General features: G+C 38.3%; 1 protein-coding gene across 3 annotated transcripts in view; it reads right to left on the reverse strand.

Annotated features, from left to right (window-relative positions):
- camk2d1 (calcium/calmodulin-dependent protein kinase (CaM kinase) II delta 1) overlaps positions 1-17,718 on the reverse strand; it is an 84,958-nt gene that overhangs the window by 21,914 nt on the left and 45,326 nt on the right. For all 3 annotated transcript variants that reach the window (XM_026298877.2, XM_026298876.2, XM_026298875.2), the window contains exons 4-12: positions 17,086-17,140; positions 13,349-13,414; positions 10,729-10,801; positions 5,576-5,678; positions 4,698-4,781; positions 2,980-3,074; positions 1,486-1,608; positions 1,286-1,369; positions 1,038-1,080 (exon numbers count right to left, since the gene is read on the reverse strand). In XM_026298877.2, the coding sequence (XP_026154662.1) occupies positions 1,038-1,080; positions 1,286-1,369; positions 1,486-1,608; positions 2,980-3,074; positions 4,698-4,781; positions 5,576-5,678; positions 10,729-10,801; positions 13,349-13,414; positions 17,086-17,140 (726 nt within the window). The remainder of the gene's footprint in view (positions 1-1,037; positions 1,081-1,285; positions 1,370-1,485; positions 1,609-2,979; positions 3,075-4,697; positions 4,782-5,575; positions 5,679-10,728; positions 10,802-13,348; positions 13,415-17,085; positions 17,141-17,718) is intronic.

Consider the following 17,718-nt stretch of genomic DNA (forward strand, 5'->3'; position numbering starts at 1 on the left):
TGAAAACACAATGGCTACATAGCATGAAGCCTTACCTCGCTCCATGTTCACATTTAATAACAATACCATAAAAAATGTTGTGTAAGGAGGTCAGACACAACAATGGCCGACACAATGATACCCGGATATGTCTAATATTTACACGCTAACTCAGTTTATGGCAGAAAACAGCCATTAACACTCTGACGTACTACCCATGGGCAATGGTAATGGGTTAAAGCCCCTAGGTATTCTAATGCCAAGACCTTATTGACACATAACCAGAGATGTTAGACAGCCACCTTAGGATTGCTGACTGAAGTTTTGTTATTCCTGTGCTGTGATGGTTTTTGGGGGGGGGGGGGGGGGGCGGCGACATTTCAATGTCTTGTAAGTGGTTCAGAAATTTCAAAATATAAAGTACCAATATGGCCACCTGTGGATGTAATGTGCCAGCTGAAAGCTCTGTACAGATGCTTTAGTAGACATGCCATGCCTCAGGATCAAATCCATAGTTTGACACTGTGGGCAAGTGTCAACTACACCAAGGACTCTTACCTTATACATGAGTTACCACACAAGAGGGGGAAAGAAGAAAAACAAAAGCAAAGCATGTTTACAATGACTCTGATGTAATACTGGCAACTGACAGTTTAGAGATTACAAACATAAAATGAACTTAAATGGGAAAAAAATGTAAGCTTGGCTGGCATTTGTCATAAGAGATACAGTCAATATTAAACTCAGTTGCCCTTTAAAGGGACCTGAAGATGGGACTTTATTGATCTTAATGATCATTTACTCTCTGTTGATAGTAACTGAAAAGAAGAGGGTAGATGGAGCTCAGTAGGTTCTAAAGGCCAGAGCATGACATTTAACAAACACTTGCACTCAAAAGAGCAGAATCTTCAACAATAACCAAACATAAAGGACAGTTCAGGGGGTTTCAATGAAAAAACTGCAAGACTGTCATATAAGGGTTCAATACATCAGGCAGGGCTGAGAGGAAAAGTAAGAGCTACTGTAACTGTCAATCTTCATAACTGATTCAGTCCTACCTGAGAAGTTGCGAGTGGCAAGCATAGTAGTCAGGATAGCACCCTAGGGAAAAAGAATGGAGACTGAGGAATATACTACTATGTATACAGAGGGTGGAAGGTTAGATAATATGGTGCACATGACTGGATGTGATTGGTTCCTGTAGCATTTATCAGGTTAGAAGCTGGGTAATACCAAAAAGACAGATCAAATGTCTCAGCTTTGTGCTCTCAACTCAGTCCAGACAACAGAACATCTTGTATCTTACCTTGAGTTTCCTTCTAGCATTGAATTTCTTCAGGCACTCCACAGTCTCTTGTCTGTGCATCATAGATGCTACGGTGGAGCGTTGCTGTCAACACAAAGTACATAAACAGTGTGTGATGCTTTTCTCTTAGAATGTGGTATGCCTCTACTGCAGCTGTATTGACTGGAGAATCCGATCTGAAATGTATGGGTGGCACGTACACAGATCCAGGGGTGTTTGAGTGCATCCGTAGCAGTGACTCTCTTGGCTGGATTAATGGTCAGCATCTTGTTGATCAGGTCTTTTGCCTCTGGAGTCACTGTGTCCCACTCTGGAGAAGGGAACTGTCGAACAGAAACAACTTTAAGTGTCCAAGTATTAATATGCACTAAGCTTTGCCTTAAGACACTTATATGTCTACATATAATTTAGCAAGATTAATAAAAATAAGAAGTTAAAAATGTATTTTTGCACACCGCCTTTACTTTTTATTCACTTGTACAGAAACAACAAATTAAGGTATTTTTGTCTCATATAAAGGTCAGTGCAAGTATCTGAATATCCAAACCTTTGCTTTTAGGTACTGGGGGCTAGAACCAGGAATTGCCCTACAACTTTTTCACCAATTAAAATGTGTTACATCTTGAAAAGTGTCAGATGCATTTTAGGCCTGCTTACTTGAATTGCATTTCTCGACCTAAACATGGGGGACTTTTCTAATTTAAGATTAATTTGTATTTTAAAACTGAATAATTTTGTGGTTGCATGTATTTTTAAATGCAAAGAACAGATAGTGTGCATTTAGAATCACCAATTTAAAAGGTGCTCTGTGGAGTGCACCAAAATGCTTCTTACATTCAGTGTTCCTCAAGCAAGCCATTCTTTTCCTTTAAAACCCACAATATATCTTTGCTTGCAGTCTTCTTCCCCACCTTTTGTTGCTCCATTGCCCCTTCTGTTAGTCCTTCAAAGCAACTAGCCATAAAGCAATGGAATAGCATAAAATTATTGACTGAAATGTGTATTGTTTCATCTGTGTGCTCAGGTGAGTGCATGTAGATCCTTGTGCATACAAAGAAAACAGGTAATCACTCAACAAACTGTCATGCAGTAGTTGTAGCATTAGCAGTAAGTGGACATCTTTTAAGGTATTAAAAAAGGAGTTATGGTATCAGTACTCAGTGTAAATTAGTGTACTGGCAATGATCACAAACTTTCAAACAATATCCCCTGCATCAGCAGACACCAGAGCAGTGTAACACAAAGGTCAGGATGAAAACAGAGAAGCGTTACATTTGTCAGCTTATTCTCTGATTCTTTAACTTAATGCCCCCTTTTCATTACAAAAAGATCATCAGAAATATATCAAGTCAGCCCACCTTGGGAACACAGAAACACAAAAGCACCCTATCTCTAAAATCCTTAACAATAAAAAGCCAAGGGAAACCTCAATGACCAATGCCTGGCTATCTGAACAGGCAGACACAGACAAACCTCTCTCTCAACGATGTTGTGTTATACCTGCACTCTGCTCAATTCCACACTGAATGTGCCAATTATACTCACAAGCAAAGCCAGCATCATATGTATTAATCTGTCCTGTTATTAAACATGCATCCTTATTCTTCATGACACTGTGGAGAGACAGGCTAAGAGAAAACAGATAAGACGCATAGCGAGTTAGTGAAGCAGAGACAGGCAGAGATGAAACTCACATCATAAGCTCCAGCCTTAATCTGCTGATACAGTCTGTGCTGGTCCTCATCCCAGAATGGAGGATATCCCACCAGGAGAATGTAGAGGATAACACCTATACATGCACAAACACATATTACAATCATCAATCAACAATCAGAGTTAACGCTGACAGACAGCTAACTTAATGATCAATACATTTTCAAGCAGATAGCCCAAAAACAAAACAAACAAAAAAGGAAAAATTTGCTACTCAATTAAAATCATATCACTGCACCAACCATAATGTTGCATGGTATACCGTTTTATAAGTAACGGTACGTGAAGGACAGTTTTATAAGAGCCACATAATCAAAGTTACAGCGAGTTGTGCTGTGTGCGTGCATTGCTCTGCTTACACTCCAGGCACGGTGGGTGTGTCAACTGTTTGTTTTTTTTCCTCTGTCATCTTCTCTCTGTAAGCTGCAAGCAGCTTTCATGGTATAAAAAGAGGCATGGCTGCAACTGTCTAACCTCAGTGTCAATAGTCAAAGCAAGTGCATGGACACTGCAAAGCCCATTTGTAAAAGAGGTTTCAAACCTCCGCAAAACAAGGGAACCAACATGTCCAACTTGGCAAAGCACCTCACCAACAGACATGCTGATTTGTATCAATAATTTAAAGAGCAACAGCTGATGTGATAGACATTTGCTAAGTGAGTGATTTATTTTATGACAAGCAAACTTTTTTCATCATTGTTTTATGAGGAAATTAAGGGCAACTGTCTAATTTAACTCTATCGTTGTCGCTATTAACTTACGAATGTGACAAACATAATTTGCTTCTGTGGTTTTATGGCCTCCTTTCACATTGTCAAAACATTTTGGTTTTGTTTTATGGTTAAGTTTAATGTTCTGTTATTTATAACTTCATTACTTTTCTGGTGGTTTAGATTTTTTCCATGGTATTGTTTCAATATAAGTTTTGATTTTTATCAAAGCATTTTTTGTATTAAAGCAATAATTTTGGCATCGTGAAAACACTCGCCAACAGTGAGAAATAAATAAACATAAATATGGATATATGCAGTGTACAGAACATTGTGTTAACCTGACAGAATGTGTCTGTCTGAGCTTGTGTTTCCAGGAAAGATGGTTTTTGACTGGCTGGCCAGTTGCCAGGATAAGATGAAAGGGCCTCTATCTGTCGACTAGATGGTCTAACCACAAGCACAACACTGGCTATTGTTACTGTGGGCTCGTCAACCAGCACAGGTGTGTGGAAAGGAGCACCAGTGTGGCTTTAGACAGTGTGTGTGTGTGCAGTATATAAGGCCCAGGTGGCCGGGCCCATCAGAAGTGTGTAATGAGTGTCCGCAATGATTAATTCAAGAGGATGAAGCCCTCTGTACTCCTCCATGGTAACTGACCTGGAGAGAAATGCATGCACACACATGGACCCAGAGCAGAATGTAATGAATGAAACAACAAGAGGTGTATGAGCTTTTCAGTGATAGCTTGTAAACCTAAGGATGAGAGGCCAAAACTAAAAACTAAAAACAAGTGTGATTTCTCCAGTACATGCAGCTCTGCCCTTTGTGTAGTGTGCACTTCTGAAGTGCTCCCCAGGGTTTCTGACTGGCTGTTTCAGGCCACGGCATTATGTGATAATAATAAGCAGCTGCTTCACAAGGCCTTACCTAATTAAACAAATTATGCTGTAGGTTTCAATGCGAAGCAGGTTAGCAGAAAATCTTACCACAAGCCCACATGTCCACTGGTTTGCCATAGGGATCTTTCCTAAGCACTTCTGGTGACAGATACCCTGGTGTCCCAGCAAAACCTTGAACACACAAACATTAACTTTGTCACTTGGTAAGCTGCAGTCTCTCAAATGCTCATTAGGACCACCTCTTAAAAGCCAAAGATTTCATGATGGCTAAAGACCAGGGGTCTCATAAAATTAGGTTTAAAAGCTGTGGTTAAACTCCAAAGAAAGAAAAACAACCCTCTGTTTGCATGTAGCAGCTCATGCTGTTGACTTAAAATACAATTCAAGGCACTGGCTGACCCTTTGGGTCCATTTGACAAGTAGTAAAATCAGAACAGAATGTGAACTGGTTCCAGATAGAGGCTGGAGGGAATAGACCAATTATTGCTCTGTTCTGCAGGGAATAAGGGGAAATAGGCCTGATAGCCAACCAATCCAAATTTGATATAAGAGCCGAGAGCAGTGGCACACCTAGTCCCTTAAGATAGGTGTGATGTAACATGGGACTGACTTGGGCTCTGAATAATACAAGAGAACAGTTTTTTGATTTTTCCACAACTAGGACACAAAAGGTAATTGTTCTGATTCACATTTTTCTGAGAATCAGGTGACAGCAGATTTGAAAATGTAAACATTACGTTGTCATCTTAGAGAACATTTTAAATTTACAAGATCTGGATTTATGCTCACCTCCTTTGACTTAAAATGTCATGCCAAATAACATAGAAAGCTACTGTAATTCACATCCTTAAATAGAAAATAAGATGCTGACTGTAAGGTTTATTTTTCAGTTGACATCACACAAACTTTACAAATACACCCCAGGGCTACAATATATTTATTTTCTTTAATACTATCATACTCACCAAACCATGCCTGCTGGTCTCCCTGCACTTCTATGGCCAGCCCAAAGTCTGCCAGTTTAACTGCTGCCCCCTTTAACTTGCTGGCTAGGAGCAAGTTCTCTGGCTTTATATGAAGGGACACATAAAAACGTCTCAGTATCTTGCACTGATACAGTGATACATTTTAGAATCAAAATAAATATGATGGAGTAGACGTGAGTGAGTTCAAGTGTTTTGATTACAGGCAGTTCACATTACAGGACGTTTTAGTTACATCTGTTGTTTTTCTGGTGTAAATGTTGCCAAGGTCTTAAATTGCCACATATTGCAGATATTATTAATATCTGAGCCCCCCACATAGAAGAACAACAGCAATTGATGCAATACTCAAACTGCACTCTTTGCTCAAAAGTTGCCTGGGTCTGATATGCTCCGCCCAGTTTGGTTTGATCAGAAGTTTAGATGTCTGTGAAATACCCTCATCTCTCCTCTAACCCCCACCGCAAATCAGGAGAACATAGCCTTACAGAGTTTCAGGTTAAGAGTTATTAATTTGGTAAAAACATTAAGGACTGATACCATGTAGTGTATTTGAGCATTGAGCAGTTAAAACTAATGTCTGAGCTAGAGGCTACCTACGGCATCTATCTAGCCTTACAGATAAATGTGTGCTGCTGACATCAGATTCCAGCCTCTCTACATAAAATCTGACTCATATGGAGCTTGATTATATTCAGACTGCAGGGTCATTCAACAAGATGCTGGTGGGCTATGGTAAAACTGGTAGACAGCTAGTCCCAATCCCCAGGAGGAGGTGGGATGGGTGGAGCTTTCTTAGTTGACCTAATAGAGCCAAAAAACAGTTATTCAAAATGATAATATACAATAGTATAGATTGATCTCAATCCAATGTCCTCAACATTGCTCCCTCTCTTAAAAGTCACCGGATGTTGGTCACTAAAATGTTTTGTAGTTCGGGATGATTTAACAAAATTTTTGCCATACTGTGTATATCTATCAATCCAGTAACCTTCTCAAGAAAAACAAAGAAGGCAAACTGTCAACGGATATGAAGTCTTGTAGAAATGTCTTCATTTAATGCTGTTTATGAAACCAGATGTAGAGCCATGTCTGCACAGAGTGACACCCAGTTGCCTGTAGCTGCCCTGACTGTTCATAAAGGCAAAAGCCCAATGCCATATTGTTTAAAATCATTTTAACACCATTGAATATCTTTTGGAAGTGTGTGTATATACATTCATTACATTCTCATCTAGTGAAAATGTAGTTGACCGTAGACTTGGCATATGTACAAATCAAAATATATGTATCCAAGAGGCCCAGAATACAATATGGTTTATAATGGCCCTTCATTATTGGATTACTACCGACACAAATGTTTTTATACTGTCTGTGATAATTCATTCCATAAAGTATCAATCACATCAGTCACTGAAATTTAGTGAAATTATCTCATAAATGCATGCATATTTAAAGGATGCTGTTAGTAGCATGTGATTTCTGAGGTGGGCAGTCTTGGAGGGCATGCTGTAGAGGAGGAGGGAAGAAAAGCAAAAGTGGAAGCATGGAAGAGCAAGGAGATACATGCATTCGTCAGTATCATGCAGTCATTGCAAACACTTCCTGCTATCCTTCATCCAGTCATGGAAAAGAATCACGTAACCTTGCAGATAGGTAAAAAGGTCAAATGAAAGAAGTGCCTATTATATCAGACACAGTGTACCCTAATTCTTGCCTTATCCACATACCCAAAAAGATTTAACTATTGCAAGAAGCATACAGTTGTTAAAATACATAACTAAGAACATCCATCCTTCTAACCTATTAACATGGGTCTTATTTTTATGATTTTTGGGCATAATTCTGGCCATTTCAGGTTAAAGACCAATTTCCTCTTTCATTTTGACATTCTGTAAACATTGTACTTGTACATGCTGGACATCAAAGCATTTTAATGCCTACTGAGCAATCACTTCTGATTTACCCTCAAAAAATAGAGTGATTTAAGAAATCTGATTACACTGTCAGAGTGTGTACAACCTGTCTGTTCATATGTTTCTTGGCCTGTCTGACTTTGCTGTTGCAATGCCATAGCAATGTCTTAGCAATAGGGTCGCAAAGCAGAAGAGTCTATTTAGGCTGTTCCAGAACTAAAAAGTGCATTCATTTTCTGAATGGAAACATTTGAGTGAGACATAGTTGGTACACTTCCACATTCTGGGTCTCCTGGATGAATCATCAGTACAAATGAATAACAACCGTCTCAGAAAGCATGTTTTTGGGAGAAAAAAAAAAAAAAAAAAATCAAACAAGATTGTGAACACAAAAACATCTGGTGAAGAAGTGACCTATGACTTCCAAAGTCTATTATGGCAAGAACCCTGGAATCACTCAGCTTCAAAACTTTGTTACATGTGGAAATAGCAGTAAAAGCTGCAGGTCATGGTGTTGCAAAAATGGAAAATACTAACTGCAGCTTAAATCTATTCACTTTCGGGTTTTGGTTAAATCCTAGATAAAATGGTACTATGTTCTGATTACCATTTGGTCCTCGTAACACTTCATCTCCATAAAATCAATAGCTGTTGCATGTAACTGTCATCCAGCATGCCAGACAAGTGTCTCACACTACATATTTTGAGTATGTTATCATCGTCATCACACATCAACTGGCAACGCAAATATAATTATACAACTCCAATTGCAATAAAATGGTGATCCTCAAAAGCTGTACCCTCAAAGGTATTGATAAGATCTCTTATCCCTTATAGTCCACTTTACAATCACGATGGAAGGCACTCAGTGTGCTTTGACACCTGTCGATTTGTCATCACTTTTTTTCTTCCCTTTTACAAATCACTAAACACTTAATGTAATCACACAGCCTTTAATTATTGTCTAGTGTGGCTTTCAGGCCTGCAAATAAGGTTACAACAGCCCCACACATGCAAACACAGTAAAACATGCAGGGCAATGAATACAAATAAATACCCAGAAAGCACTTCACTGATGTGCAGGATGTGGCCAAGTTCACCGCCAAGCCACACTACTGAGGCTGTCCTATCAGCATATTGTATACACACGCACACACAAATACATGACTGGGTTACTGCATGTTTGTAGAAAGTACAGTTCACATCAGATTAATGAGGATTTATGTTCCCTCCTACTGTAGCTGTTGGTGTCCAATAGCTGTAATTGGATTCTGTCTAATGCAGCAGATCATAAAGTGATAGAATTAGTGGCCTACTAAACCAGCCTGGGGGTTCTGTAGCAGTCGAGAGCAGTACTATTGTTACTCACAAATCCACACACACTGCATCTGCTGGAAAAACGTTACACATACACAAAGTTGTCCCATGTTTGAATTTCTTTATCTTAATATGGAATATCCCACATTATCTGAGATCAGCACATTACTGAGATTACTCAGAGGGCTTCATTGGCAATAGAATAAAAAGAAGAAAAATACTAAAAAAAGATACTACACAGGGTAACAGATGAAATACAGTAAATGTCTCAGCAGTCTGCATGCTACCACAAGAGCTTCAGTGTTTCTTGTGAGGGTGAATTACATCATAATTTCCCACCACAAAGTGTTTTGCCAAACAGTCCAAAATGGAAAACACAGTATTTACCATCATATATGATAAAGAAAAACACAAAATATAAACATTTAACATAAAAAATAACATGAAAAAATTTCAATTACTAGAATAACTGATGAATAATTTTCAGTTGGTATAATTTAAAATACAAATCCATTTCATTGGTTCTTCATTTTTTAAAAACATTGATATAGAGTCAAGTTGCTGCTCAACAAAAAACTAAAATAATCAAACCAAGTTTTCAATAATCAGTTGTTTTGCAACAGAAGTTATAAGGCGGTGCTGTGGAAGTCATTACTGCTCCTCAGAAAACTGACTGATACCATGGTATGTGTCTAGACTCTTCACATAAACTATACATCTTTACAAGAACTTTATAATGGTGTGTGTATTTTGGACTCCCTGTATTACCCAAAATCATTTTCTTGAGAAATGAAATCATATGAATACACACACAAGGTGGCATACAGTCCTCTGCTCGACAGCTTGCTTATTTGTTTTGGTTGTATTTGTTTAGTCTTTGTGTTTCTGCAGTGAGCCATGGCAGCTGCCAGGCAACAGCCAATCAGAGTGCAAAGACAAGGTAGCTGCGAATGCAAAATGCAAGCTTATTATTACTGAAGGTAAACCAAACCTCAGATACACCTGGCTGATTTGATTGGCAAATCAGAGCTTTTGGGAGCAGACCGCAGTGAGAAAAAACAGCATTAGAGATGGAAAGAAGACAACTGAACAGAATGTTTAGTAATGTCCAAAGTCCAAAAACATTTCACCATGATAAGGTTTATATATGACCTTCGATAAATGCACTCAAAGATTCCATCTCATCTCTACACTCGGGCCATGAGAGTTTTAGCATACACGCTACAAAAGATCTGAAGAGTAAGAAAATTCAACTTCAGCATACAATACCACAATAATCAGGAGAAATCACTTTTGCCACTTGAAACTCAACTATCCCAGGTTGATGTGATAACTGGTTAGAAACTAGAGACCTGTTAATCTATATGTAGCTCTCAAGTCAGATATAGCATTTTTTGGGGTAATGGGAGTTGGTGTGGGAGTCCCACATGTGGGTGTCTACACACATATGAGATAAAATGAGCAACTCTGGTGCCCAAAATAATGGCTTATTATTGTTTACTTATATTTTTAAAAGAATAACATCATTTGTCTCTGGGAAAAACACTTTTTTTTTTTTTTTTACATCCCACGGTAGATTAAGGTGCCTTTTTTTAACAAATTCCATATATGCACTGGTGTTCATAGTTGCAGAGTAATTGGAAGACTGCCAGTCTTATCAGGCCTTTTAACACAATAAGTGGACTGCCTGTTTAGTGGAAGTGCAAAGCTCTTATTTTATTGTAATACTCAAAGACCAAAGTAAACTAACATCTCGAAGTGAAGTGGGAAAGTAAGGGTGTAATGTGAGTGAACAAGAGATGACTGAGTGGAAAAAGGAAGCTCAACAGAAAAACAAATAAGGTAAAGACATGAATGGGACACAAGAGTGTGAGGCTGCTTCTTGATTGTGTGTCTACTTACCTTGAGGTCACGGTGGACCACACCCATCTGGTGGCAGTGGAGCACAGCCTCTAGGATCTGCTGAATGCAATGACTACATGCAAACACCAGGGGGGCATGGGTTAGTGACAAGCTACCACTCACACAGTCTCACTTTCTGTGGCTGTGAACTTGCTTTGGCACTTGGGGAGCTACCAGTTGTGTTAGTGAGGAGACAACAATGTGGTAAGTACCAACCCCAACGGGCAATGAGCAATTTGGTAAAATGAGCATCTGCTCAATTTTCAACATTTTATGTAGCATTACAGTCACCAAATAAAGCTTGCTGGGAAAGATCCGAAGAGAAAACATCATTAATGTATAATTCTGTCATCTCCAGCTGACATAAACATGGCCAATTCTCTGCCCAAGTGTCAAAACAGATGTGGCGTTAGCTCCTGGTCAACTAGAGGTCAAACACCGAGAGACTGAGGAGGAAGATCTAGGATCTGAAGGGAGGTGAGTTTTGTAATTTCTTTAAAGTCTAATGTGTTGCACCATAATGCTTTCCCTACCTATGATTACAAAAATGTAATCTTCCATACTTCTTTTCTATCCATGCCACATTAATATTAATGCTGGTAATATTGGCTGAAATGAATGATTTTAATTATCTGTCATATTGTGTTTTCACATCAAAGTTTGTTAGTTCTAATCCAAAACAGTGGTCCTACAATAGGGTACTGCATCTAAAGCCACAAGACCTCCTCTCCTCCTTCTATCTCAGGTCTTAGCCTCTCAATGGCTGGTTCAGAGCATGGTTTTGGACAGATGCTACATGCACTTTGTGCCCTGGCATACAGAAGAGGCAGGCCATGATGAAATCTACCAGCCCCCCACCAATACTACATGACCTTCAGTACCACCTCCTCTCCTGTCAACCTGCCCTCAATGCCCTGCTGCAGGTGGCTTTTTAAACACTTCTGTCATATGGCAGTGTGTTAGGGTGAGTGGTGGAGGGAGGGGTTTGGAGGAGGCGGCACTCTGTGAAAGGTTAATTGGTCGATTGATCAGGCAGTGGAGGAGCGATGTGAGGTGCCACAAGGCAGGCCTATGTCTTTTTGTTGTTACTGTCGTCACTTACTAACCTTTAGGTCCCTGTGCACTATGCCATTTATGTGGCAATGATTTACACTTTCTAGAATCTGCTGTATGCAGTGACTGTGGAGGAGAGAGAAATAGAGAGAGAGAAAGAGAGAGAAAGAGAAAGAGAGAGAGAGAGAGACAGAGAGAGAGAGAGAGACAGACAGACAGAGAGAGAGAGAGAGAGAGATAGAGAGCAGGCCAGAAGCAAAAAGGAGAGGAAGAGGACAAGTAAACATCAGGAAACAAGGGAAGAAGAACAGGCAGACAGACACCACAACACATGAAATAACACTTCACTGGCGAAGGCAAAGACTTAAAGGAATAATTTGGCATCTTAGGAAAACACATGTCTGTGCCATTCAGAGCTTGAATCATGAGGCAGTTAGCCTAGCTTAGCATGAAGACTGGTAGAAGGGGAAAACAGCTTGTCATGCTCTGACCAAATTTCAATTGCTCTAGATCCCAAATTAAAAGGGTCATATAAATCTGTAGAATCAAAAAATGATCAAATTTGAACAAACAACATATCTCTGCTTCATAAAATAATGATACAGACCTTTTCGAAATTAAATGAGTTACAAAAAACTTAGGGGTTGCAAACACAATAAAACACCTGAGAAAGGCTGGGAACAACAGTAAAGTCATATAAAGTGATATTTTTGTTTTAGGGATGTTACTTGAGCCATAAAATGTCTATTTAAATGTCTGTTTTAAAGTTAAACGAGATATGATGTATTACAAAATGAACTTTAGAAGTGTATTTTTTTTTAACTTAGGACAGAGCCAGGCTACAGTAGATGTTTCCCTTGTTTCCAGTCCTTATGCTAAGCTAAACAAAGCTTGGAAAAAAAGCACAGTGATCTGTTTCTTTAAGCTATTTAACAAGTATAGAAAAATACAGAGGGCACATGCATGTTTTTTTTTTTTTTAAATCAATAAAGGTCTCACAGATATCACCTTTAAAGTTATTATTACAACTTAACAAAATAGAAAGCTGCAACCCATAAAGCTAACATATAGAGTTAAATCTCTTGATGAAAAATTCTGGAGCTGCTCATTCACATAAAAGTCTAAACTTTAACCCCGCTGAGTGGTAAAACTAAAAGTCCTCAATATAATTAAAATCATCTTACATTACAAGGTTGCCTTTCTTTCTAAATAATTGATTAAAAAATTTACTTTTAAAAATGCTAGTTGCCGCATTGATTTTTGAAAAATCAAAGTAAAGGTACGTGAGTCATGGTTCCTATTGTAGTGAAAAAGTACCTACTCCAGAGTAGGAGCTGAAAAAGTCACCTAAAACAGCATTCCTACAGTACAAACACAAAAAGGGGAACTTTCTCCAAGGGTTCAAAGAGCTACAATAACATTCCTCTGGTCTGAAAGCTCCTTATGTGTCTGTTTGAGTATGCCTTTGGAGCCAACGGACACTAAATCAAATCACATTTATACAGTAAGTTTAGAAATATCAACACAACATATAAATCTAAGAATCTTGACAGAACATGACACTGACCTAGCATCAGCTTCGCTGTAGTACTCCCTGGCAACAATGTCCTCAAACAGCTCACCACCAGTAACTCTGGAGGAGAAAGAAATGGAGTGAGACAGAAAACAGGACAGAAAAAGGAGGAAGAAGTAACCTATAAAACAACATTTCTTTGTCTACACTGAAAGCCTAGGTAATGTTGCACAATAACAAATTTTATCTAGCCTATATGAATTTTTTTCAAACCATTTAGAACATAAGAATGACATTATGCTTTTTTATTTAAATGGTAAAATCACTACAATAACACAGTTCAGCAGATGTGGTTTTACAGTAAATATATATTATTTATTCAGCTGGAAGACTCAAACCTAGCGAGATTTTCCAAGTTAACACTGACTGGATCTGTAATAGAATGGAAGCCTAGCAATAGCACATAAGACACTAATGTACCTCAGACCACCATAAATTAATGCACAATTGATCTCAATCCACAAGTAAAGTAGTTGAGCCCAGGAGAAAGAGCACTGTCTTTTGTTACTTTTTATCAGTTGCAAGGGCTAATAGTTTATGCTGCTAAGGTTAAAGGGATGCCCCGTCAGTGTTAAAGAGTTGTATAATATCTTTGGTGGCTTTGGATCAGCCTTCTAAATTCTGGGAAAATAATCCTGATTCACCTTGATGATGTCATTCTGGTTTAACTTCTGGGACTAAAGATTTATAACAGGGAGTATGCTCTACAGTTTGGGAAATGACGTTTGAAAGGCTTGGGCATTTAGCAAACAGTAAGGGTCTAACAGATAAATGCCACAGAGCTGATTTATGGGAAGTGTAGGAGCCAGTATTTCTGATGCTTCATCCATGCGAGGGATTAAAAGTTGACATAAGTCTGCCTCTGCTGCTTTTAGACCACATTTGCTGCACAATGTAGATAAATATAAAAAAAATTAGGCTTTTATTTATATTTTAACATAAAAAAAAACACCACAAATAAGATACCACAATGTCTCTTATTGTAAACAGGAGCTGCAAAACTACTATTCCCATAATACAGTTCAAAAATGATTTTCATTAGGCCCTTCTCCTACCAAATACACTATTGCATCTAGGCTTTCCCTTTAAAATTTCCTCAAATTTGACAAACTACTTCTGGGACACAGAATATATTGTACAAATGCTTCCACATTCAGCCCATGATGAGTAAACTGACATCCATCTGAAAAAAATCAGCAAAAGTTCCCTTTAGTGTTTAAACTTACAATTTTAAAACTGGGTCAGTAGAACAGTTTCCCAAAACATGGAGAATGACGTAAGATATTTTAATGTAAAACATTTTCCATTGCCTGTGGAAAACATTACCAAATTAAGTCCTCAGGGGTTTTCCAAATTACGGTTTTATAAAACCTTTAAGCACTTTTGTTAAAAGAAATTCAGTTGAAAAAACATCTAGAGGGTCCCACTGTTATTGTTGGCATGCATTCAGCAGCTCAGAAGTGACCCAAACATGACATACATGTATTACAGTTTTCTCTGGTCAGCATGTCCTTTTGCTTTTCAATTCACAAAATAAAAATGGTTGTGAAGATACTGTATAGTACATTAGCCCACTACTCCATTCATGATCATACTGCTTTTCCCCAACTGCATGTCATTTTATGTCTCATTATCCTTGCAGGCAGCTTTTGTATTAAGGAAAAAGAGGCAATGTTTTTAATCTGTGTGTTGTCTTTTAGCCAGGACAGGAACACCCTCTGTTATTTTTATGACACCTGGTCAAATTAAATGGAGCATTTAAAATGAATTCAAAGCAATTTCCTATCTGGCTGTCAGGTTAGACCGCAAACAATAGCTGACAACACATAGGAGAGAGGAGGAATGAAGGAGGTGGTGAATGGGAGGAGGAACAGAGGGCAATATTTGAAGGCAGAAACTTATTTATTGGTTTATTAACAATTGGGAAAACTGAAGTAACAGATTAAACAGACGATGAGAGCTGACTACAAAAACAGAGCATATATGAAAAGTCTGGCTATCAACCTGGTTCTGCGAGTTTCTGCTTTTCCTGTTAAATTCTACACATCCACACACACTCACTATTTAGTATGACTTTGTTTCTTTACCTGCCACAGTAACTTTCTTACATTTTTGCTGGTTGCATGGCAGCCTTAGCCAGACAACAAGGAAGTTACTGTGTCCAACAAAGAAACACTCCAGCACATAACCCACCATAACACCACAATGTGTCATTTTAACATTTTGCTGTCTGTACAGACTGAATTCATTAGACTTAGATGTAGTAAACAAAGTGCTATCCACACAAATATGTCTACTTCTCAAAATGTTGCAGTATTGCTTTAAAGTCCAACTTTACAATAAAGTAAAATACATTTCAGTGTTAGGTCATTTTCAAATCTAAGTTACTATATTTAGAAAGTTTACAGCCTGTGGTGTTGAAAATTAGCAATATTAAATATTTAGCATAAATACTGACTGATGTTCAAGGTGTTCAGTGTGCCACTGCCGACTCACTAATTAGCCATCTACAATGTAAACTGGGTTTAGCAGTGCACTTGCCCCCACCCCCTTTGATGTTTGTTTAGTAGCTTAATCAGCAGAACAAAGTGCAATATTTTGTTATGGATATAATTACTTGCAGTGTTTCTATGATGCCATGTTGTGACAAAGAGTACATTCCAATCTTTTGCCTGCCATGATTTTTGTTATTTACTGAGTAAGGGAATGAGTTGGATAAGTAATGAGTGAATTAGTGGTCAATCATTGCTCAAATGAAAGGACTAGTTATGTGAGGAATTTCCAGGCACGCACAAAATGGTAAGTGACACACTTTACCTGCTATTCCTTCACACACACACACACACACACCAACAGCACCATTAAAAATTCTGGTATGTCCATTGGAACTTATATGTGGTTAGAGTCTAAGATAAATTTTTCAAATTAAAAAGAAATAGTTCAACAAATGTCTGGGCAATTTATAGAATAAATATGACTAATTAGAGGTTTTTTATAAAGTCCACAAGATGTTTTTAGTTATTATGGTATAGATAACCAGCTACACTCAGTCTCTTGACTCAAAGAAGTGCCACAAACTGTGATTTGAACAGATACAGTGCACAATATGTGCACAGGACTGTCATTACTCCCAGTGTGTGACAGCTACAGATAAATAGTTTATTTGGCCATCTTGTAGTAAATTTAACAGCTGCATTTAGTCTAACTATATTATTCATCTATTCAGAATGATATTTTGTGATACCATCCTTCCGTTATACTTAGTATACAGTAAGTATGTAATGGCGATGAACAGAGACAAGCAGCAGATGGCTGGTGAAATAAGTAATTTACAGTACCTACCATGTGTGTTAGCATTCATTTACAAAGTTGCACGGTCGGTATATGAGCCTAAATGATATAATACAGCTCATTTGTATTTCATCTGTGTGTGTGTCTGCATGCATGACGCAGTCTGATGCAGTCATACACCATGAGCTCAAACATAAATGAGATGTAAATGATGTGTGAACATGGTGAAGGTGTGTGCAGACTGAGCACAAATGGAGCAAAGTGGAGGTGAACACACCACGTCTAATCTCCCATGATGCCTCTGACAGGACAACTGATTGGCAGTTGTTATGTCTCTACAGTATTTCTCCTGAGCCTGACATGAATGTGTATCCATGTGCATTTGGCACGTGTTAAAACGTGGTGTGATGTGATGAGGAAAAGGAAAATCCTGCACTTACAAGTCAAAGACCAAATAGTGAAATCCTTCTTCAGATATGCTGTCATGGAGCCGAACTACAAAGGAGGAAAAGAAAAGAAACATCAAAGTTATTCATTCATCTTTGTAAAATACACTGCACCAGGCAACCTGCCACATTGGCAGCAGTAACTGTGAGGTATAAACATATCATTAAACCACAATTTGAGCAATGAAAACCAGTTGACTGTGGTCTCCTCCTGTGTGACAGTTTGTATATACCCTCATTTACATACATTTACAGCTGTTCCTGAAGAAGGCTGCCTACTGAATCCAAATCTGTACCTAACACGAGTGCTCCTTCTCTCAAGGTTTGAGGAATAAAGCAAATACTTCTCCCAAAAAGTGAAATTATTAGCAGGAGTAACTGTAGATTTCAATGTCGGTTGCAGAGATTTTTAATAGATAAGTCAACTCCTTCCTAGAAATATATAAAATAAACTCATAATTAGAATCTTTGACATTACACTAGTGTCAGTATTTTTAGACTGAAGTTGCCAAGAAACAGCATTTCAGCTGTTGTAGCCATTTGAACGTAAATAAATTAAAGGTATTCAGTGCTTTTCTGCAGAATTCTGTCAGACATTTGTCACAATGAACACCTAAATATGGCCGC

Source organism: Mastacembelus armatus, chromosome 18 (genome assembly GCF_900324485.2).
Source record: "Mastacembelus armatus chromosome 18, fMasArm1.2, whole genome shotgun sequence".
In the NCBI taxonomy this organism is placed as follows: Eukaryota; Metazoa; Chordata; class Actinopteri; order Synbranchiformes; family Mastacembelidae; genus Mastacembelus; species Mastacembelus armatus.